The sequence below is a fragment of the Fusarium tjaetaba genome (assembly GCF_013396195.1).
Source record: "Fusarium tjaetaba strain NRRL 66243 chromosome Unknown NRRL66243_c0000165, whole genome shotgun sequence".
NCBI classification, from domain to species: Eukaryota; Fungi; Ascomycota; class Sordariomycetes; order Hypocreales; family Nectriaceae; genus Fusarium; species Fusarium tjaetaba.
Genome location: NW_023501361.1, coordinates 219,699 through 242,396, shown reverse-complemented (window position 1 = coordinate 242,396; position 22,698 = coordinate 219,699). Strand labels below are relative to the sequence as shown.

At 48.9% G+C, this 22,698-nt stretch overlaps 10 protein-coding genes across 10 annotated transcripts; 6 read left to right on the top strand and 4 right to left on the bottom strand.

Moving 5' to 3' along the window:
- Window positions 1-557: 557 nt before the first annotated feature.
- Window positions 558-1,146, bottom strand: FTJAE_8042 (uncharacterized protein; the record flags this gene model as incomplete). Its single annotated transcript, XM_037354818.1, has 2 exons — window positions 558-933; window positions 989-1,146. 2 exons carry the CDS (start codon window positions 1,144-1,146, stop codon window positions 558-560), a joined length of 534 nt encoding a protein of 177 aa, XP_037204982.1.
- A 1,309-nt stretch (window positions 1,147-2,455) lies between these two features.
- On the top strand, window positions 2,456-3,148 carry FTJAE_8041 (ADP-ribosylation factor; the record flags this gene model as incomplete). Its single annotated transcript, XM_037354817.1, has 3 exons — window positions 2,456-2,591; window positions 2,641-3,005; window positions 3,059-3,148. 3 exons carry the CDS (start codon window positions 2,456-2,458, stop codon window positions 3,146-3,148), a joined length of 591 nt encoding a protein of 196 aa, XP_037204981.1.
- Window positions 3,149-3,403: 255 nt separating this feature from the next.
- Window positions 3,404-6,735, top strand: FTJAE_8040 (aldehyde reductase 2; the record flags this gene model as incomplete). Its single annotated transcript, XM_037354816.1, has 8 exons — window positions 3,404-3,440; window positions 3,503-3,595; window positions 3,643-3,816; window positions 4,453-4,623; window positions 4,672-4,979; window positions 5,026-5,068; window positions 5,662-6,369; window positions 6,425-6,735. 8 exons carry the CDS (start codon window positions 3,404-3,406, stop codon window positions 6,733-6,735), a joined length of 1,845 nt encoding a protein of 614 aa, XP_037204980.1.
- A 1,477-nt stretch (window positions 6,736-8,212) lies between these two features.
- On the top strand, window positions 8,213-9,550 carry FTJAE_8039 (lipase 4; the record flags this gene model as incomplete). Its single annotated transcript, XM_037354814.1, has 1 exon — window positions 8,213-9,550. One exon carries the CDS (start codon window positions 8,213-8,215, stop codon window positions 9,548-9,550), a length of 1,338 nt encoding a protein of 445 aa, XP_037204979.1.
- Window positions 9,551-9,766: 216 nt separating this feature from the next.
- Window positions 9,767-10,594, bottom strand: FTJAE_8038 (efflux pump antibiotic resistance; the record flags this gene model as incomplete). Its single annotated transcript, XM_037354813.1, has 1 exon — window positions 9,767-10,594. The coding sequence occupies one exon, from the start codon at window positions 10,592-10,594 to the stop codon at window positions 9,767-9,769; it is 828 nt and encodes a 275-aa protein (XP_037204978.1).
- Window positions 10,595-12,353: 1,759 nt separating this feature from the next.
- On the top strand, window positions 12,354-14,150 carry FTJAE_8037 (major facilitator superfamily transporter; the record flags this gene model as incomplete). Its single annotated transcript, XM_037354812.1, has 8 exons — window positions 12,354-12,522; window positions 12,576-12,620; window positions 12,670-12,728; window positions 12,775-12,940; window positions 12,995-13,107; window positions 13,155-13,214; window positions 13,262-13,516; window positions 13,563-14,150. The coding sequence occupies 8 exons, from the start codon at window positions 12,354-12,356 to the stop codon at window positions 14,148-14,150; spliced, it is 1,455 nt and encodes a 484-aa protein (XP_037204977.1).
- Window positions 14,151-14,284: 134 nt separating this feature from the next.
- Window positions 14,285-15,796, bottom strand: FTJAE_8036 (uncharacterized protein; the record flags this gene model as incomplete). Its single annotated transcript, XM_037354811.1, has 2 exons — window positions 14,285-15,186; window positions 15,238-15,796. 2 exons carry the CDS (start codon window positions 15,794-15,796, stop codon window positions 14,285-14,287), a joined length of 1,461 nt encoding a protein of 486 aa, XP_037204976.1.
- Window positions 15,797-16,294: 498 nt separating this feature from the next.
- Window positions 16,295-17,853, bottom strand: FTJAE_8035 (multidrug resistant protein; the record flags this gene model as incomplete). Its single annotated transcript, XM_037354810.1, has 2 exons — window positions 16,295-17,751; window positions 17,802-17,853. 2 exons carry the CDS (start codon window positions 17,851-17,853, stop codon window positions 16,295-16,297), a joined length of 1,509 nt encoding a protein of 502 aa, XP_037204975.1.
- Window positions 17,854-18,641: 788 nt separating this feature from the next.
- On the top strand, window positions 18,642-20,282 carry FTJAE_8034 (beta transducin; the record flags this gene model as incomplete). The annotated part of the gene is made up of 1 exon (XM_037354809.1): window positions 18,642-20,282. One exon carries the CDS (start codon window positions 18,642-18,644, stop codon window positions 20,280-20,282), a length of 1,641 nt encoding a protein of 546 aa, XP_037204974.1.
- A 704-nt stretch (window positions 20,283-20,986) lies between these two features.
- FTJAE_8033 (uncharacterized protein) lies at window positions 20,987-21,987 on the top strand (the record flags this gene model as incomplete). The annotated part of the gene is made up of 3 exons (XM_037354808.1): window positions 20,987-21,127; window positions 21,180-21,391; window positions 21,498-21,987. 3 exons carry the CDS (start codon window positions 20,987-20,989, stop codon window positions 21,985-21,987), a joined length of 843 nt encoding a protein of 280 aa, XP_037204973.1.
- Between the last annotated feature and the right edge of the window lie 711 nt (window positions 21,988-22,698).

The window sequence follows — 22,698 nt, the reverse complement described above, 5'->3', positions numbered from 1 at the left end:
CCCGCTGTTGTATGTTTTTTGCACTTTCTTCGAATTGATCTCCGTTCATTTTCCTGGTTCTCTTGGCTGTAGAAGCTGTGTTGTGGCTGACTGACGATCTCGGCTGCTGGGTTGGTTGCGGCGGTGGGGTCGGGGGTGGACAACGCGGGTGCAGAGACTGGCCGGGACTCGGTTGAGAAAACTTTGAATGGACTGCAAAGTCTGAGGTGAAATGGCGTGCCCTTTTCTGTGCGTGTTTTGGTGTAAGGCTTTCGTGGTGAGGTCAAGTGAATGGTCAACAATGAAGAACCCCCAGTCATAATCTGAACGGAACAATTCTCAGTGTTGCAAACAGTTACTTCATTGTTCATGGTCTACACTGGAAGCGCTTCTATGCGACGCTATTGGCTATGGTAAATTCTTCCAGAGTTAATCCCATCAAAGATAGTTGTCAAACTTCATCTCCGTCACAAGCAGAGCCGTAACATACTTTGCTCTCAGTAGATTCCCGCGTCCAGACCCAATATCTTCAATGTCCTCAAGAGACCTCAGCCACTAACAATCGTGTCCCTTTTTCTCTACTTCTTCTTGCTGCAATGTCCCTTCTTGCATCCTTCACACAGTCTCTCCATGTGAGGTCTCTTGTGCACCACATCGATGGGGATCGGCTTCGCGTTGATACCGTTCCATTTCTTGATGCGAAAGGAGACTCTGTCAACGTAGGAAAGTATTTCGATCTCTGGGCGGGTGTATCGATTGCATCTCTTGCATTGCTGGTGGTACACCTTGACATTGTACTGATTTCCCTCGTACTCCCGGATACGGATCGCAATGCTGTTGCTTTCCCAGGAGCGGTTGGTACACCCAAGTCTGCTGCATTCGAATTCGCCGACGACTTTGCTGTCAAATACGCGCTTGATGTTGATCTTTTGGTAGTCTTGGCGGAATGTATAACTGAGGCCATCTTCTTTCGAGGTACTCCGCGATCAGGCCATGCAGCTCAGGATACATCGAGGATTTGGGCTCTTCTTCGTACATGATGGCGTTGACCTTTGTGTTCGCTCTGGCGTTGCGCGTCTGGTCTACCGGTTGCTTGACCCATTCAAGAAGTCCAGAGTACATGGCGGCGATCTTGTTTAAGGCATCGGTCGTTACTTCGTTGGCCATTATTGCAGGATAGAGAGGATCTAGGGAGTCGGTTAGATTTATACAGGCGCAAGAGAGGAAGCTTAGACGCGTAACTAACCACGCGATGAATGATATGATAAGAAAAGAAAGGAGAAGAGAATGATGTGAAGATGGAAGTTCTCTGTCCAGGATGTCGGGAGATGAGAGAGGAAGATTGAAAGAAGCCAAGTTTAGAGAAGAAGAGGGGTTTGAAGCTCAGGCGGATGACGAGAGAATAAACATCGGGCACCTGCACCTGCTGCTCTCTCAGTGCCAACATGAATCATAGGCTCCGGCCACTGGCCGCCAGCTGTAAGAGCTATAAAACTTCAAGTGCAGCATGTAGCCCATGATTGGCTGGGTGAAAGAGGCATTGGTGCCTCGGAATGCTCTCCAAATAAACCATTGATCTGAGTGCGGTTACCAGATGATCGTTATCGTCTTCAGCGTAATCAAGATACAGTGAAGGCCTCTTCCTCTCACACACTGTTTTCTTTGCATTAATAACGTCCAACGGTTGTTGAAGTCAAATCGGTCAGCCTCTTGCATCGGCAATCACCGACAACTACCTCGCACGATCTGAAGAGGAAGGAGAAAACAAAGACGCAGGGGTAGTCCTGTTACCAATACACATTCGCTACCCCTCTCGCCTTCGTTGCAACTGTACCGCATCTCGCCTTTGCTTCGTGTGGAGGATCTCGACCTGTGTATTCCTCATCCCCGTTCAGTCGAGGAACAGGATTGCTCGCGTCAAACAACCCCACAAGATCTGGAACCTGTAACAGAGAACTCTCCCTTTCAGCTTTGTTCCGAACCGCTTTAATCTTCTTGTTTGGGAAACCCGGTGGTCGTGATCATGCGCGCTTTCGGGGGATGCCAGGACCCCAAGGGCCGGTTCAACTGTCGGCCGTGCTGGAAGGCAGCACTGTAGAGAAGTCTCTTTGGATATGATTTCCGAAACAATTCACAGCGCAAATTTGATGGGGTTAGCCATTTGCCTCGTGGACATGGAGATGATGTGAAAAGTCTGGCCTTGATATCGCGATCCCGAATAAAGACGAAAGGCATGAGGGTCAATTCAGCTCTTGGATCGACACCATTATTCCCAACGAGAAAGGTCTTTTCGGCAACAGATCCGGCCTGCTCACAAGCAGCCAAAGTGGGTGAGCTGTCAAGAGGAGTGCTTACTTGTTAGTCCCCGCTGACGCCTGCTCAGCCTTGCAACGGATTCATAAAACGCAGAGCTCCGCCCACGACAAACAACACTCCGTCCCTACAAAGCCCAACATCATTAGCAAAAGAATTCAACATGGGCGCTGCAGTCTCTCAGCTCTGGGCTCCGGCCCCAATCACAGTTGGCTTGATTGGTCTTCGCTCAGCAGGAAAAACAACCATCGTGCATAAGTTGAGCGGAAACTCAGATCCGGTGACGCCATCCACTGAGAGTGAGTCTCCTTCTGTCGGCAATTGAAGTCACAACACTAACATCAATAGCTGTCGAGATTACACCCGTGTTTCAGGGAAACCAACAGTTCAAACTCTTCGACTACGCTGGAAACCCTCACTGGAGACCTTGCTGGAGAAGTTTCATGTCTAGACTACAAGCCGTTGTGTTTGTAATCGATAGCACAGACAGGGATGCGCTACAGGAAGCGAAGACGGAATTGGTTGGGTTGTTGAAGGAAGATATGCTTGAGCAGCAGCCATTTTTGGTCCTTGCTAATAAGCAGGATGATCCGGTGAGAAGCATCTTGACAGGTGTCATCTCGGGAACTGACACAAGAGAGAAAGCCATGAGCGTTACGGAATCGATTGAATATCTCGATATACAACAGCATCTTCACAACCCGTCGAAATGTGTCAGTCCAACCTCACATCGCACTTTCAAACTGATCTAACGCGTGATTTACAGCGCGTTCAACCTACAAGCGCCTTGACCGGGGAAGGGTTGACCGCGGGTCTGGAATGGGTGCGCAATGTCTTGAGAGAGCATGGCAACTGATGTATCTCACTGAAACACTATTCTTGAGGAGATGTGTCCAGTCTCATCGTTCAGCAAATCACGATGGTTGACGCGATATTGATACGCGATCGCGTTTGCACGATGAGCTCCGGAACCACATTTCTCCGAGCCCATTAGATGCATTTGTCAGCCAGCTCCGAGGATCAGCCCACCAAATGCCGCTGATGCCGACAAGCCTCATCAACCCAAAAGCTTGTTTGCAGTGTATCATTGATCGCCATTGACGTCGCAAAAATGGCCGAGCACCCTTCATTCACTCTCGCTGGTCTCCGTAAGTCACCTCACCAACCCCCGCTGTGACCAGGACCCCAATTGACCATCCTTCGTCTGCAGTGGCCGCTGGCGGTACAGCTGGCTACATCCGAACTCGCTCAACACCTTCTCTCGTCGCTGGTGTCGGTCTCGGTGTCTCATACGCTTACGCTGGTATGTGCTCCTCTTCCTCAGATGATCTCCCGACTCACAAGGCGTAGGCTATCTTCTCAAGAACAACAAGGACTACGGGTCTGAGCTTGCTCTTGCCAACAGTGTCCTCCTTACCGGCTCTGCTGTGCCCAGAATCATCAAGACTGGTGGCCGAGCTCCTGTGCCGCTTCTTCTTGGTGCTGTGGGTGGACTTGCGACGTATTACTACCAGAAGAAGTTCCGTGAGTTTCGCTACGGTGTATAAGAATGCTGAGGGTTGGTGGATGCGTAGAGCAGTAGCAAAAGAACAATGTCTTGCTGTAAAATACTGTATGATATAGATAATCTGTCCCGTGGAGTTATGCCGTTGTGTAATATCTAAGAGACGATGGATAGTTGGCACGGAACAGAGTTCATAATGCTCGCTGTGAATGTTGAGTAATGGGACTTGGAATTACCAACAGAGTCCTCCGAAACACTCTGCAAGCTCCGGAATGAACAAGGGCCTGTGCGATATGGGTATCGCATTCTCATCCTCATCCTTCAAGTAGAGCTTGACCTGAACATGCTCCTCATCATCCCAGGAGCGTGCGGTCCTTCGAGCCCCGCTAGCCAAAAATAGCTCAGTGGTTCCCAAAACTCACCCTAACCCAGACAAGAAGTTGTAAGTCTTGGCATTTCACCTTAGCTTAGTAACTCCTTAAATGTTCCTAAATGTTCTTCTCTCCGGTACTTCAACCTCCCTGCTTTCCATCTTATGGATCGCAAAAGCGCTATAAAGAAAACAAAAATGCCGCGAGACTTTCAATTTATCACCGTCTCTAACCCAACTAAGCCTGTCTCCCAGCATGTCCGGAGCTTAACTCACTCCCATGCAGTTCGGCAGAGACATGCCAAGGAGAGAAGACTACGGATGCAGAAACATCAGGAGGACATGGCTAGAAATGCGGAGAGTACTTCGCTGAACAAGGTTCTTGGGTATAGCCGTGATCCATTTGCCGCGCTTCCGAAACAACTCTTATCTTATGAGAACTTTCTTCTCGACCACTGTATGTTTGCCCCTTCGTCCATGACCATCCGCTAACGGCACTTTCAAGATATTCGTGTCGTTGTTCCATACAACGTCAAGACATGCCGTCTTTTCAACAAGATGAACGACCATGAAGGACACGTGATGCGCGACTGGGTCGGTCTCGCCATTACAGACAGTGATCTTCTCTGCTCCATCATCCTCCTCGGCGCATGCCGCCATATCATTAGCAACAACCCCAACTCCGGTTTGATGCCGGCCGCACTGCAGTACAAGTATAGCGGTCTCAAGGCACTACGCCATGCCGTTAGTGGCGCCTCACCGACTCTCAGCGCGCTAACTATTGCGAAAGCTTGTGCTATGGCTTTAGATGAGGTAAGTCTTTTGTGCAGCGCAGAAGTTTGTTCTGATGTTTGAGTAGGTTAATTTTGGTGAGCCTGTTGTTGCGAGGCAACATATCCAGGGTGTGTTTGCGATGATAGAAGCGGCAGGGGGTTCTCAGTGCCTCGATGGGACGGGACTGCTGAAGCGCATGTATTTTAGATTCCTTGAAATGCGGGAGAGTCCAGGGCTACAGTTGCCGAAGGGCATTTCTTAATCCAGCCACTGCTGGTGAGGTACAATAGAACATGTGATTCAGTTCCTTGCGTAAGCTATTTTCGATAATACATATAACCACAAGATGTATCTTTCTCTGCAATTTGTAGTAGTTGTCATTAGTGTCCACTTTGCCAAGCCTTATGACTTCCTTTTCAAGTACAGACTGCCGAACCTCAGAATATGACCGCAACACATATCCACACAGGCCATTCACAGGATCGTTTCTATTCTTTCGGCTTCGAGGACCAGGTTTCTCCATTATGAAGCATCCGTTGGTTTGTAAGCTCAAGAGATGGGCCATGACATCCGGCGGCTGTTGTGTCCCTCATCGACTATTGGAAAGCTATATATATGTATATCGATCAGCTACTTCACCTCATCCGTCTCAAACGCACAACCCACATAGCCTTCTCGTCTTCAATACACCTGCATTTGACAATGTCTTCACCTCCAACAGCCATCCCCGCCGGCTCATGGGTCCTCGTCACCGGCGCTACAGGCTTTGTCGCCAGCCACGTTTCCCGTCAACTTCTCCAGCGCGGCTTCAAAGTCCGAGGCACAGTCCGTGACCAAGCCAAAGCTCAATGGCTCATTGACGATCACTTCAAGTCTTATGCCGACAGCGGCTCCTACGAGCTCGTTACTGTTCCTGACCTATCTGCTGCTGGAGCTTTTGACAAGGCAGTGAAAGGTGTCTCAGCCGTTGCTCACATTGCAAGTGTTCTCGACTTTGATCCCAACCCCAACAATGTCGTCCCCCAGACTGTCGCAGGAGTAACCTCTGTCCTCGAAAGTGCATCCAAAGAGTCGTCTGTCACCCGCTTTGTCTTCACGAGCTCCATCGTCGCAGTAGTTTTCCCTACACCTGATCAAGACGATGTCGTTGACCGCAATTCGTGGAACGAGTTTGCTGTCAAAGAAGCCTGGGCTCCACCGCCTTACGAACCCTCGCGTGCAATGCTCGTCTATGCTGCAAGCAAGGTCGCTGCAGAACAGGCGCTATGGAAATACGTCGACGAGAACAAGCCTCACTTTGTGACCAATGTTGTCAGCCCTTCTGGTATCTTGGGCGAGCCGCTCCACGAGAAACACGCCAGTTCATACGGAAACTGGATTTATTCTCTCTTCATCGAGAAGAGGGAGATGATTGACACGTTCCAAACCTGTAGGTCCATCCATCAGCCAACTCCCTCGCAACATACTAACGTTCAACCCCCAAGCATTCTTTGTCGACGTCCAAGACGTTGCCCTCATTCACGTCGCTGCCATTCTTGATCCCGAAGTCAAGGATGCGCGTCTCCAGACGTGGGGCCACAAAGCTCACTGGAACGATTTCTTGCCCATACTGCGAGAGCTTCGACCGCAGAGGAAGTTCATCGATGACTATCCTGAGACGTTCTATCTCAAGGTCTCGACGGATCAGTCTGAGCCTGTTGCTCTCTTGAAGAAGTGGGCTGGTCAGGAAGACTGGAAGCCACTCAGGCAGATTATTACCGAGGCCATCAACAACCCCTACTGGAAGACTGAGTAGAAACATGGCGAGACGCGCCGGGGCTTCCCGTCCATGAGAACTCATAGATTACGCTTTACAATAGATTAGGTTGAAATAGGAGAGTTTATAGAATTTTATCATCAGTCTAAGTACATGTAAATATAACGCATTTTACTCATGATCTCCCAAGCAAGTCAAGCTATTTTGCGCTATTCATAAGCACTGAGCTTTTTTTTACTCATAATTCAAGACAGGTTTACAGTTAAAATGCGATATGTAGCATAGGAATTGTACACATGAGGTCTACATCGAGGTACCTTGAGCAAAGAATTGTCTGTCGACTGCCGGGTAGGTCAGTTGGGTGATATAATAAGACGATTACTAGCGCTTATCTCTTAACAGAGTAGCACGCAAAAAACGCGATAATCAGCTACAACACTAACGCATCTCGCCCGCCTTTTTATCAGCCACAGACTTTGAGATTACCAAGCCCATTGCGTCATGAATGACACAGTGCCATCAAGGTCAATTAAACTCTACAGATGGATTTGCCGATTACTCTAACTTAGAACCTTGTAACTGCAAGATGAAACCTTCCGAAGCTCTGGGCCAGTTCTTCATTATTCAGTCCCTCGATTGCATTTGCACATGTTCTTTCTCTTGAAGTCGCAAATCGGGCAGCTAGGGGAGGAAAGGAAATTTGGGACCTTGATCCTAAGTGACAAAAACACTTAGCATAAATTTAGGATGAGTTTAGCATAAACTTAGGATATCCTTTGCTGGGTTTATTTGACACCTGTCTGGTGCTTTCTTGCTCCCAGAGGGGCAGTTCAATCGTTGGATTAAAACCCCGCATTTGACGACGGAGCTAGAGATGCCAACGCACAAACGCAGCGCACGCACGCGTAACGGGTGACGCCAGTACCGGGAAGTAAGCCGAAGAACTTTGCTAATGGTGTATGCCACCAAGGTTTTGATTCTCAGCCTTGGCTCAGCGGCGGGCGTCAGTCTGCCGTGTCCCTCAACAGTGGCTTCCTCCATCTCCATCTCTATCACCATGTCAATGTTCCAAGCAAAACACCGCCCAGCAACAGCCAAGCACGTATTCCCCCACCGAAACATCACAAGGCTCATCTCCCATCCAACGTCATCCCCGGAAACAAAAATAAACCCTTCTCTCCATCGGACTCTGTCCCTACCCATGTCTCAACCCCGCAACTCCAACGGCAAACCGGACCAACCTTGTGGACTTAAGCCCCTCTAATTGGTCATGTCGGACAAGCTAATTCGTCCAGCCACCAAAGACTCACCGTCATAACTGCCAAACTAGGCTTTGAACTATCGAAAAGGCATCTCCCAAGCTTTTTTTTCTGAACCATGTTTAGTTTTTGGGGCACGGTTGGCGGAAGCCTCGGCTCGGCGTCATACGTAATGTGATGTAAAATCGAGTCAAAAAGGCTCTTCTCCGCCATTGCTTGAGGGCTCGGACTGCTGGTCAATTACATCATACTTCACAATGGCTCTTCATCGTGTCCTCACTCTCTTGCTAGGCCTCACTGCTGCTGCTCAAGGCCATATTTACAAACGAGCTATCTCGTCTGAACCTCTCCCGCCCAGTGAAGATCCATGGTATACCGCCCCAGAAGGCTACGAGAACAAAGAGCCCGGCACTGTTCTTCGTCTGCGCCCTGCACCGGGAAATTTGACCCGCATCACGGGAAACAGCTCTGCGACGTATAATATTCTGTACCGCACTACAGACAGCCAATACAAGCCAACATGGGCTGTCACGACGCTGTTTGTGCCTAAACTTGGGGCCAACAGCTCTGCTGCGACGCTGTTCAACCAGAGCGCTTTGCTCTCGTACCAAGTTCCCTATGATTCAGCAGATGTGGATGCCAGTCCCAGTTACGCGGTTTACTCCGCAGATGGTGTGAGCAGTCTGGAGCTTTTCAACGCTGCACTAGGCCTTGGTGTTTTTCTCTGTGTTCCTGACTACGAAGGGCCTCTCGCGTCGTTCACAGCAGGTGTCATCTCCGGCCATGCAACTCTTGATTCAATCCGCGCTGTTCTGTCTCTCGGTCTTGGTCTGAACACAACGAACCCTCGGGTTGCGCTGTGGGGATACTCTGGTGGCGCGCTGGCTAGTGAATGGGCTTCTGAACTTGCTGTGCAGTATGCGCCCGATCTTGAAGATACTGTCGTTGGTGCTGCACTTGGTGGCTTGACACCCAATGTCACTGCTGTCTTGGATGCTATTTCTGGCAAAGACGCTGCTGGCCTTGCGCCAAGCTCTATCCTGGGGTTGACTAGCCAGTACCCTGAAGCACAGAAGTATCTGCTCTCGCAATTGAAGACATCTGGAGAAAACAACAAGACTGCCTTCCTAGCTGCCGAGAACTACACCCTCGCTGAAGCAGGCAGCGCATATGCAGGAGTCGATATCTTCGACTTTTTCAAGGACGGCGAAAAAATATTCCGCGATCCTCGCGTTCAGCGCATCATCAACCGCGACGGAATAATGGGCTATCACGGCGTTCCCCAATGGCCCATCTTTGCGTACCAAGGTGTTCACGATGAGATCAGCCCAATCGCCAACACCGATAAGCTCATTGAGCGATACTGTGGTATCGGCGCTAATATCCTGTATCAACGAAATACTGTTGGCACCCATTCGCAGAACTTTGCGCTTAATGCTGCTACGGCTATTCAGTGGTTGGCTACTGTTTTGACTGGCCAGTATGCCAAGTCGTACAAGACGGAGGGATGTACCATCCAGAATGTGACGAGGAATAGTACTGCTCTTCCGTTGAGCAAGAGAGGTATGCCTATGAGAGTTTATGACTTGTGGTGATAGGGCTATGAGAAGTTATGATGTTTGGACTTGGTATTGAGATGACGGAGTTCTTGGTCGAGATCGATTGGTGCTCTACGTAATAACGTTTAATATTCAAGTAGTATATATTGCTGCTATTTCTTTTTTGGGATTTTCTATTCTACCCGCAATACTGCCCTGAAGCCGCTAGATGGTGAATAATAACCAGTACTCTGATGACTTTGACATGCACCCTTACCAGGCATAAAGCACAACAACAGCCGCAAGAATGGCAACGAGATAAGGTCCAAGAACACCCATCGAAACCGTCATCAGCTTAGCCATCAGTCTCTCCATATCCTCACTATGCGTCTTACGATCATTGACTCTCGGAAACTTGACATCCGGTACATCCTTCCCGAGGAACTCACAAAGTGGTTCCCATCCATCACCAAGAGAATACTCCAACCGTCTTGCCTTAGGCACAGCTTCCCGAACCTTGCTATAAAACTCTTCATACGTATTCCTTGCAATCTCGGGCGTAATGGCTTCCACAGAGTACTCATTCACAGAGAAGAAACCAGCAAGAATCTTCCTCATGGCATGTAAAGCCCGGAAACGCAAAACATACCACGTCAAGAACTTTTGAAGCCAGGTTACCTCAAACACAGAGACCAATATCTCCGAGTGAAACGAAGGCCACCAATCTTCAAATTTTCTCTGGACAATGACCACTTTTGCATCAGGATACGCCTTGATGAGCTCTAACGTGAAAGTCGACGCTATATCAGTCGCGACATCATAAGCACCCCATAAGCTCTCCCAATCTTCTCTGGTGAACGGTGGACGAGGACCGTTGTGAGTGTAGTCTGGGAAATGGACAAGGTGAGGAAAGGTAGCTTCTGCTGCTTCCTCGAGTTTCGTCCACGGTTCATGCCATTCGTTGTGTAGAGCGTGATGGGCTTTGTAGCCGAGGATACGGTACGCTGCGGCCATGGAGGCTGTTCCTGTGCGGTAAAGACCTGCGTGGATGATTTTTATGCCGTCTTTTGGCGTGTTGGTCTTGGTCATGAGGGACCCCATTCTGATCCAGTAAGAGAAATGAAGTTGAAGCTGGGAGATGTATATGGCTGAAGCAATGATGGGCCTAGTGGGTGAAGATTCTATCGTAGCTTTAATGAAGATTCGGTCTCGATGAAGGTAGTCGGGTCTATGTAAGATTATGAATGCGGAGTATGCAGTTGATACTCGGATGAACTTCAAAACATATTACGTCCGTCGGAATACGCGCTCGTCGGAAACTTCAACTGTGAATTAAAACCCTCATTGAGATGACTACGTGTTCTTTGCTGTTGTGTACCGTTTCTCAGCGCCGTTCCCCCGCAACGTGTAACGCGCCGGGTTCCCATACGAACAAGGTTTTCGGCATATCATATAAGGTTTCAATATCATTTCCCGTCTCGTTGCTGCAACAGTAGTACTACATGTTTGCTCTCATTTGAACAAAGTTGGATAGAATATTGATCTGAAATGGACAGAGTAGTATTTAGTAAATTGATATGGTTAGTCTGGCCTGTTTAAGATATGTTGTACGGATATAAAAGGCCTCGGTAGTACGAGCTGAAGAGGGGTTGATAACACGATGTCTGAATTCTAAAAATAAACCGCATAGAAAAGCCTCAATAAATATCGACCCGATAATCCTTAATACACTGTTCAATCAAACCGCGCCTTGAATGGTGGTCGGTACGTTACCATCATGATCTCGGACCCCTCGCGAGAGGAGAAAGAACCTCAACAGGACGAGTAACAGCATACAACAGCACCATCCCCACGTTGAATTTAAGTATCAGGTGGCATTCAAAAAACGTATGGCTAAAGAGATAGTCGTTCTCGAACGTGAAATAGTGGGATCTCAACTTCTTAAGGTACAGGACTCGATATGCGTGAGCTTCTGACTGGGCTTGGTTCCCAGTAAGACATAAGGCTATGCAGACGTTGCATACCTAATGTCTGAAGATGTATTTGTGATTGAAAATCGAGGAGATCGTTGAATGATGTCTTCAGGCTTATGTCAGGACGCAATATTGAACCTGGTCGACTTCTAGGGCTGCTAGTGGCGTGAATTCGACTCCGATTCCAATTCGTTATAGCCGCTTTACTCTCTCCTCCAATCTCATTCGTTCAATTCAATGCATTCATAAGAAGCCGAAGCCCAGTGCCCCGTATCGATATCTTAAATCTGCTCCGTAATTCCACTGAAATCCCACGTTCATGGTTCCCCACGCTACCCCAAGCGGGTAAGCCAAGCCGTTATCACAAACGCTCCCATTGGCCCGTTCGAAATCACCACAGAGGCTACTAACATGGCGACATATCAACTGCTCGTCTCAACGACAACCCCTTCACTAGAATGGTGATGTCATGGAATTAATCAAGTGCCGACAGTGGTTCATTCTACGCATCAACGTCATGTTTGGGTCGTTTGGGGACAATGCTCCGATCGATGCAGCTAGATTGTGCATCCATCACTGTACTCAATCTTTCTGTGCATCGCTCTTAATTTTAGAAAGGGTAAGAGGTGTTGTAGATCTCGTCTGAGGTACTTTTGTCGAAGCGGGTTTGTCCGCGATTGCAGAAGTACCAACATCAGCGTTGCATCGAAATGACAAGTTGAAATGGATGAAACCTCGTGAAGATCTGAACAAGGAACGTATGGTGCAATAATACTAGACTGAGACATCATTCTCACCCCCCAAGCATATTTAACTGACATGGTCCGTCCGAACTTTCAAGTTCCTGACACCTTCTACTATTGAATCTCTAGACGCGGCTCTGCACGATGGCTGCTGACTTGAAGAACGATTCGCCGCCGGACCTCAGCGATGAGGCCGGCACCATCGACTCTAGCTCGCAAATAAACGAGAAGGCGCTGCTCCGCAAACTTGACTTGAAGCTTCTACCAGCAGTTGGGATCTTGTATCTGCTGTCGTTCTTGGACCGCAGCAATGGTAGGGAAGATCGCGACAGAACGGCTTGATGTCGAGCTGACATAAACGGACAGTTGGAAATGCTCGTATTGAGGGCATGATTGATGATCTCCATATGTGTAAGAACGACGGAACTGCCTTCATATCTCCCAAGCTGACGTCGAATAGCGGGCAATGAGTATCTCACTGGTTTGACGCTGTACTTTATCGGTTATGTTCTCTTTGAGGTCCGTCGATCATCATTCCATCCAAGCATGTTTCTGACAGCTCTAGATTCCCTGCAACATTATCCTCAAGCGAACAACACCTCGGCTATGGCTGCCAGCTCTCACTGTGGCCTGGGGTATTGTAGCCACGCTTCTCGGTATCGTGCAGAATAAGACTGGTTTCTTCATTGCTCGATTCTTCCTGGGTGTAACTGAGAGCGGATTGTTTCCCGGTAGGTTTACTCGTGATGGCTCATGTTTGGAATGATCGTATTGATGATGAGTAGGTGTTGTGTACTACTTCTCCATGTGGTATAAGCGACGTGAGCGACAATACCGCATCTCGCTCTTCTTTAGTGCTGCATCACTAGCCGGGGCTTTCGGTGGTATCTTGGCATATGTACGCCTCCTTCGCTTCATCGCGGTATCTTTACTAACCGGGCTCAGGGCATTGGAAAGATGGCAGGTGTAGTCTGGGATAACGGATGGCGATGGATTTTCATCTTGGTAAGACACTCATAATTCTCTCTTATGACCACGCTGACATGAATCAGGAAGGTATCGCGACAGTATTAGTCGCCGTGGCGGCATACTGGTTCATAGAGAACTACCCTGATACATCGAAATTCCTCACAAAGTCGGAGCGCTCCTTCATCCATGAGCGTCTGCATGCAGATAGCGACGCTATTCGGGAAGAGAAGTTTAGCTGGGCTGCTGTTCGCGAGGCATTCAGTGACCCAAGTTGCTGGCTCTATGGTTTGGGCTTTCACACCATGAGTCTGCCGCTGTACACTCTTTCGCTTTTCTTGGTAAGTTACTAAGGACTAAGGTCAGAAGTCCTACTGACCAAATTAGCCCACTATTATTAAAGACCTCGGATACAAAGCAGCGGTCGCTCAGCTGCTGACAATCCCACCATACGCCGTCGCCTTCGTCACAACTCTAGGCGTCGCTATCGCCTCTGAGAAACTCGCCAAACGCGCTGTCTTCATCGCCGGCTCAGCTGGTGTAGCAGCAATTGGCTACATCATCCTTCTCGCCAACACCAACCCCACCGCAAGACCAGGAGTATCATACGTTGGAACATTCTTCGCTGCAGCCGGAATCTACCCTGCCACGGCTCTTGTACTTAGCTGGCCTGCTATCAACGTATCTGGACAGACCAAGCGTGCTATTGCGAATGCTATGCAGATTAGCATTGGAAATCTTGGTGCTGTTATGGGAACACAGCTGTATCGATCTGGTGATGGGCCGCGATTTGTGGTTGGACATTCTATGGCGCTGGGGTATCTTGTTGCTAATATTGTGGTTGTAAGTATCCTTGGCTGGAGGTTGAAGAAGCAGAATGATGCTCGGGCGGCGGTGAGTGAGGAGATTAAGCACGTTGGAGAGGTGGAGGACTGGAGAGGAGACACTGATCCTCGATGGAGGTTTGAGTATTAGATCTAGCAAGTAGGCAGAAGATTAAACTTGGAATATGGCGGTCGGTGAGTGGTTCGAGTAATGATGACAAGACAGAAAGTACACAAATCGACAGTATCAATACCAATATCCTCTCTCCACTAAGTCACTCACCCCTACAGACTCGACGTTGCCCTCGCTCGTAGGCTAGCCCCAACCTTCCACAACAATAACGGCGCAGCCAACTCGAGCGCCAACTCCGCAAACGCCATAGCACTGTTTCCCCATCCATACCCAAGAGCAGCATACATCTTTGGTGTGAACAACGGGAACAAGAAAGCTGCCAAACTGCGAGGAAACTGCTCTGCCGCGATAGCACTTGAAGTATGATCCGGATAAGCATCGATCAGGTACGCTTGTAGCGGCATGCCAGAGATCTGCATACCAAAACAGGTGATGAACATGGCTACATCGACCCATGCCCAGTGAACTTTGAACTCAGCGCACCAACCATAGACGATAAACCCAACTGGCGCGATGAATGCGCCCATTGCCATTAGTGGTACTCTGTTCTCTGGTAAATGCTGGCCGTTGCGGCGCTCGGTTCTGCGAAACCAGTAGTCCATCAATGGCGCACCGACTTGTGATGCTGCTAGTTCACCTAATGCACACGAGATGTAGTGCAGACCACTTATCTCAACAGATTGTTCGTAATGACTCGTCCAAATCTCTGCGAAGCTTGAGAGGACGATGTATAAAAGACCATAGCCCACAGCAGAGATGACAGCTGCGACTTGGATGATGGGATGGAATACTAGAAGGCGAAGGGGACGGGTCATGGCTTGAGTGAGGACCTTTCTCAAAGTATGCCCCTCCTGTGTTCGTTCTTCGTAGGTATAATATGGCTGACCCGTCTCTTTGCGCAATTTCTTAGCCCGCTTCTTGAGAATTGCAGGGGCGTATGTCTCGCGGAAGGTTGTAAACGAGATAGCAGCCATTGCGACTTGGAACATGGACGTGGACCAGAACATCCATCGCCATGAAACTCTGTCAGTCATGAAACCGCCAATGATGGGACCTTTTGTAAAGGTTAGTGATGTGACCCTCAAGGAATGAGGTTTGGACTTACCGGTTGCAGCACCGATGAGAGGAATGACAGAATACCATCCAAGAGACTTACCACGCTGGTCAGGGCGCCATATATCGCCTAAGACACCGCCACCGAGGGCATAAACAGCACTTGCGCCAAAGCCAGCGAGGAAGCGAGTGCCGATAAGCATCTCCTTCGAGTTTGCGAACCCGCACGCGAGATTCCAAACGAGGAACCAGATATTAGATACGTGAAGAATAGTCCTGCGTCCGTAGACTTCAGACAAGGGTCCAATAACAAGAGGACCAAAAGCCGTTGCCAAAAGGTAGATACTCAGTGCCATGACGGATTGAGTAGCTGTCATGTTGAGGTCTTTTGCGATGACGGAGAGCGCGGGGGCCATTACTGTTGACACGAGGATGCGGTTGAAGCCTGTTATGGAAAGAACGTTTGTGACCGCCCATTTTCGCTTTTCGGGCCAGTTCTTGGGGTTATCGCTGTCGAGTTCATTGAAAGCGACGAGGTATGGATTTGCTCGAGTACTGTTAAGTACACCAAGCTCAGTGTCGAGAACGGGTTCTTTCACGTCGGTAGTCATATTGTATCAAGAAAAATAGCACAAATTAGCACGCTCAATTGAAGATGAGCTACCAACAGGAAGATATTTATACCCCGCATGACACGCAAAGTTCACGGTCGGAGATCAATTCCCCCTACAATGGTGTGCTTACGGAGGTAGCGGAGCTATCGGTCATGATGTCTGGTTATCAGATCCTACTTATCAGATCGGCAAATTAGCGGCGTTACGCCCATCACCAAACGAGCCAATGTGAGAGAAAGTGGCTTGCTTAAACCTTGCAAATGTTGGGGTCGGATGACTCAACGTGAGAAGGATTTAGGGCCAAGGGCAAAAGGACCCGACTGATCCGAGACAAAGGAGCAATGCTGCTGAAATCGGCAGGTCAAAGAGATTCACGATTTTATACCATCCACGTTCACTGAATCCTTGCGGTGCTTCTGTCATATTGGCTCATGCGATAACATTGTCTCACTCAATTTGTATTTACTTATCGTGCGTTGTTCAATTTCGCTTCCCTCACTCCGAGGGCGAGATCGCAAACTCCATAGGCTTCGACATCGCAGACTTCATAAACGGACTCCTCGCCCTAATCTCCTTCCCCCAGATGAACACCCCAATAGGCGCCGCCGCCAGCACCAACGAGATGAAGCCCAACAGCGAACTAGCCCAGTGGAAGCCCAAATTCGTATACATACTGCTCGAAGCAAGCGGCAAAAACGCGACGCCCAAGTTCTCGCCCAACACAGTAGCTCCGATAGCACTTCCGGCATAGTTGCTATAAGCATCGATCAGATAGTTCGCGATACTAACGACAACAGCCTCGGTGCCAAGTCCAACGAGCATCAGTCCCATCGCAGGTCCGATCCAATGCACTGAGGAGTAGCTTGTCCAGGCGTAGACGAACATTCCACCTGTGACGCCGATGAAACCTCCGATTACGGCGGCGTAGAGTCGAGCTTCGGGGATGGGTGTACCGGGGGCTTCTTTGTTGCGTGAGGCAGAGGCGTAATACCAGTTGTTCGTCAGGACACAGAGACCAAAGCCGAGAATCTCTCCGATGACGATGGCGGCTTGAACGTAGCCCGCTTCAATGGCGTTCCATCCGTACAGTGCAGTAAAGACCTGTTCAACAGATTGCGTGAAAACGTAGATGACTCCTAAACTGAAGGCAGTCCATATGGTTGAGATGAAAACCACAGACTCGGTGCAGAGCATGTAAAGTGGCCGCTGAATGCTCGTCCAGATATCGTGAAGAATCGACTTTGACTCAAGTTCCTTTTGACTGTACGCATTCTTCCCCTGCTTTCTCAACTTCTTCGCCCTTGCGGTCAAGATCGCTGAGCCTCGTGTCTCAGGCATAGCCAGTATGAATATTGGGAAGAAAACGCCCGTCCAGATGAGTTCGATGTAGCCAATCCATCGCCATGGCAGAAACTGAAAGATAGCGGCACCAATGACGGGCCCGAGACTGCTGGCGTTTAGGTAGATCATGATATACAACCCAGTGGGGATTGTTCGAGCTCGATCGGTGGCGAAGACGTTGCCAATGATGCCGGCTACTGCATTCGCAAGAATAGTGCAGCATCCACCGCTGAAGAAGCGAGTGATGATCAAAGTCGCGTAGTTAGGCGCCACTCCAACGGGAATGAGAAAGCAGAGGAAGACGGTGTATACCAGGAGAAATACAAGTCTCATCCCGAAGTCTTCCATGATCGGAAGCAAAACCAGTGAGAAGAGCGCGCCACCGAGGCCCCATGATGCCACGGGCCAATACGAGTGTGGAAAGTTCTCATCACTGACATTGAAGTCTTCGCCAATTGCTTCGTGTGCTGTAGTGATGATTGTGCCGTTCATCATTGAGATGAACGTCGCGAAGAGTCCAAGACCAACGGCGAACCATTTCTTCTTGCGGGACCAATTGTACGGGTTTTCTGGATCGTTAGGCCCGTTCCATTGGACAATTATCGGTTGCTCTATCTCAATCAGCACTTCACCTCTGACGGTCCCTCGCAATGCAACATACCTGACGACTCATTGCTCCGAGCAACCTCAGACCTCTGCGTTTCAGCAAACATATTGCTTCGCCAAGTGGTTCAAACTCCTTGGCACGATCTCTTGGCTTAGAATATTTGCAGATTTAGAAATGCCAAGTGACCAGCCAAGAGATGGGGAGTCTGGGGAACGCTTCTTATGACTTCATGTTTTGGTTCTCCGCCGAAAATTCTTCCTAATTCCGGACCCATAGAATCGATCTTGTTACCTCATATTAATTCAACGGAGCCAATGAAGGCATCTCGGCTAGGAGAGTTGATGGCTGCGCTAGCCTGGAAAGCGGCAAAGTCTGGAGACTAGAGATATCGCTATGAATTGCCATTGTAGGCAATCCTCCACGAAGCTTGGTAATCTTAGAGAATCTGAGTCAGAGTCTGGGATTGTTTGGTATCTGCTAAGGGATGAGTTTTTCATTGGATGGTTGCTGTTTTCCTTCTCTGGAGATGAGATAAAGGTTGCGTCGATCAGTGCTAAATTTAATGTAAGTCGCCTGACTCGGCAATACTACCCTGCATCATTGACCTTGATGGTTTGCAACCGTCAGGTTTCTTCGAAATATCTCATATACTTGGTCGAAATCTTTCAGAGCGGCTTGATGCTGGTGCATGGCCTGCTGTTTGGTCATCATCATGCCGACTATTTCCCGATGACCTGAAATACCTCAGCTGTCAGCTGAATCCAGCCCCGCTTCTGAGGTCAACCTGATACAAAGCTGTCGTTATCATTTACCAAGCGAGAAACTCGAGCCTGAAGTACAGCCAAATAAGGGTTTGCGGCTTTGAGAATATTCCAGTTTGCGCCAAGGCCAATCATGTGGCTCATCAACACAACGACAATTGCTCTAGAGCTCAAGAACGTATCATCAGCTCCCTATGCCATTCTGTCGCATACCTGGGGCGACGATGAAGTCACATTCGAAGACATGATGACGGGCCAGGAAAGGGGAAAGAAAGGCTATGTCAAGATCATACATACTTGCAGATTGGCGAAAGAGAGAGGCATCGCATACGCATGGGTCGACACTTGCTGTGTTGACAAGAGGAGCAGCGCAGAGCTGGCTGAAGCAATCAACTCTATGTTTAACTGGTACAAGCTGTCAGAAGTTTGCTTTGCTCACCTCGAAGATTTGGAAATTCATCGCGGTCAACAGGATGACCAGATTTCTGGTTTGTCGTATTGTCGATGGTTTACTAGAGGATGGACACTGCAGGAACTGATTGCTTCACGAAATCTTGAGTTTTACGACAGTGCGTGGAATTACCGGGGAACCAAAACACAGTTGCGAGGCAGAATCTCGGGCATCACCGGTATCGACATTGCAGTTCTAGAAGACAACGCTATCCTGGAGAACATACCAGTTGCGAAGCGCATGTCATGGGCGGCGGACCGAGAGACCACAAGAGTAGAGGATCTAGCATACTGCCTTCTCGGGATCTTCGGTGTCAATATGCCAATGCTCTATGGAGAAGGGACCAAGGCCTTTGGCAGACTTCAAGAGGAAATCATTAAAGAAACAACCGACCTCTCCATCTTTGCATGGAGAGCCAATTTATCCATAGGGAGACCCCTACGGGAAGTTCGACAGCAGGGATTTCGCGGTATCCTCGCTTCATCACCCTCCGAGTTCGTACACTGCAAGAATCTCAGCCGCACTTCAACAATGAGATACGGGCACGAATATAGCATGACGAACAAGGGCCTTAGACTGGAGACGTTTCTTGGCGAGAGCGGGAATAAGAAATACGTCCTTAACCTCGCGTGCGAAATACCGCATGGCGGCTATGGAAGACGAAAGGTTGGAGTTTACCTCACAAAGACGGCTGATGGCTTTGTCCGTAGCCGACCGCATGAACTCTTTGAAACACATGATTCTCTATTATGGGCCGGCCCACGTCAGAAGATCTTTATTCGGAAGCACGTCACGCCCTTTGGTTCTATTGACTTGGCAAGGCGTCTCGAAATGAATATAGCGTCGCAGTTCAATATCTGCCCTGGATTTAAGCTCGTCTCCTTTGCAGCAAAGCCAGCGGATCTATGGGATACTCTGCGTCAGGAGTTCGTCACAGACAGCAGCGCACAGTTTACAGGCTTTCTCAACTTTCAGCTGGCCGATAATGCCAAGACCTTTGTCTATCGGATCTATGTAGTATGCGGCTTGGAAATGAATGCGTGGTCTGGGGATCTGCAACCATGGATGAGTATCTACAACTCCACGGATGAAGAATATCCAGATATAATGGGCTGCGTCGATGGATACTACAGTTCGTACGGAGAGGAATACTACCTACATAAACTGCGCTACTACGTCCTCAGTCGGGATGAGGGTCGACCGCAGGAAATCAGCCTTCCTTCGAGTGATACCGCACATCGTCTTCATATATCTCTTGGGACTCTTCAGCGATCTTCTGATAGTTCACATACTATCACGGTCAATATATCAAATATTGGATGACCTGCAGACTTGTCGCACTTTTCCATTGCCAAGGTATCTCAGATCGAGTCTTGGCGAATTTGAGTTGATTCCAGCGAAAAGCGCAAGAGGGTGTCTCGAAAAAAAATATTGATGGTTACTGATAAGCCTCTTCCTTCGATAGATTTAGTCGAGACTTGAATGGAGCTCACCTAATATCAGATGCTGCAAGAATGACCGAAGGATCTGGCATAGCCCTCGAATCAGCCCAGTGAGACGTACAAGTCAGGGATGGTGAGATGAGGCGCTGTTGCGATTGGCCCTCTGACAAAATCCCGGTGAAGGCGGAAAAACATAGCCAACATAACTCAGCCATGTGGTACCGTATCTGCAAGGTTGTCTGAATCCTTTCGGCATTTGGGGGCCATAATTTCCCCAGAACGGCAACGGCCTCACAATCCCTGTGGTGATGACAGGTTTCGTTGGTTGTTGCTAGACAGAAAAGCTTGAAATGAGAAACAATGCTGTTTATTGGCCATACCGCTGATGAGATGGACGCAAGTAAGCCTGCAGTAGGAAGTAGGTGTGATGCAGTCAGACGGAATTAACAGGGGTGACGGATGGGCTGACCCGTTGTGATTTCGCTCCTTGGTCAATTCTTTTACCCTTCTTTCGCCATTTCTTGCCCTGAAGATCTCCTCACGTTCTTTTATCCTCCCAAAAACACATCGTATACGACGACCGCCATGCCGAGCGCACGAACGAACTTGGGCCCTTTCACAACAGAGTGGAAGTACCCTGATCGATGTACGGTGCCAGTCACCGATTGCTCGACATGCACGAATGCCTGGCAAGGCCAGACGTGCGGGAATAATCAGGACAACACGGTAGGTGGATATTTCCTTGATGCGTCGAACTCAATCTGACAGAACCCCGTAGCAAGGAGTGCTCGACGATACAGACTGTTGGCCACCGCGACAATCGTCATTCGCCGCCGAAAATGCCGTGAATGGCTGGGGCTTCTACTCTCCCGCGTTCGAGTGCCCACAAGGCTACGAAACAGCGTGTACCGCGACGGGTCCTCAGACTGGAAACTTTAATTTTCAGTTCTCGATACAAGATGATGAGAGGGTGATAGGATGCTGTCCATCGTAAGAATGTCTGACGACTGCTCTTCGGCTTTGGAACTGACGGTAGTAGCGGATATACATGCGCGCAACCCGGCGGTCCACAAACATGCACAACAATCGCTTCCAGGGGATCATTACAAGTCGCCTCATGCTCGAAGCAAAAGACTGTTCTCAACTGGCTCACCCTCCCAGCGACAGTGACAGACGAAACCAGCACAGTGTCTCTCGATGGGATAACCATCTTCGCACCAATGATCCAGCTCAATTATCGCGAAAAAGATCTCTCCTTGTCATCTGGGTCAACAAGATCTACAAAAACAGTATCCGCTCCAGTAGAGACTGGTTCAAGTGAATCATTCTCAAACAATTCCTCTAGCGGAGGACTATCGACGGGTGCTAAAGCTGGTATAGGTGCTGGGGTTGGAGTAGCCGGGCTGCTGATTATTGGAGCCGCGTTTTATCTTTGGAGAAGAAGAAAGAGGGCTACACCGCCGGCTGCGGAGCTGGAGACGAAGGAGGATACGAAGAATGCGGGATCAGTTTTGACTTATGGATCGCCGCCACCGCAGTATCCTCCTATTGAACTGGATGCGACGACATCGAGACATGAGATGTGAGCGATGTGTATTTGGACATGAGACAGTGACCAAGCTGTACTTTTGAAAGATAAGCGAAGGGATGGTAATCCATTTAATATTATTATAACAGGCTACCAGTTTGATATCAGAGATTAGTTCGCCAGTGTTCCATGAACCCCTTATGTGCAGCTTGCAAGTCCGCCCCCAATAACTGTGCATTGGTTATTATTGCCAGTGCACGGTGCGCTCTATAAGAAAACAATATTAGCAAAGACCGTTGGGCGGGGGTAAAAATACATACTGAAGTGCAAGAAGCAAAGTCGGCTGTACCCCAGTAGCAGCGACCATGATCGCCGGCATTCGGAGCGGCAGGCCAGCAATTCTACTAATATTAGACAGGTCTCACCTCTCAGAATATAATCACTCACCGCAGCCAGAACTACTGGAAGGGAGAGAAGAAGGATCAGCTTCATTGTGTAGGTGATATATGAAACAAATTGGAGTAATTGAAGGCTATGAGATTAAGTCTGAAACAAAGATTTAGTAGCAGTAAGTTGACTGGAATACTCTTTTATAGTTATCCAAAGTAGCATCTCAAATGGGGCTAATAGTATTATTAAACTTAAATTCTCTAATTTGACCAGCAATTTATCGGCAGATACAAATGGATAACTAAGAGCCTTCAGAAAGCTTAAATCACCCACCAACATGCAACGTCGTCAACACGAAGACCTTCTATTGGAGTATCCA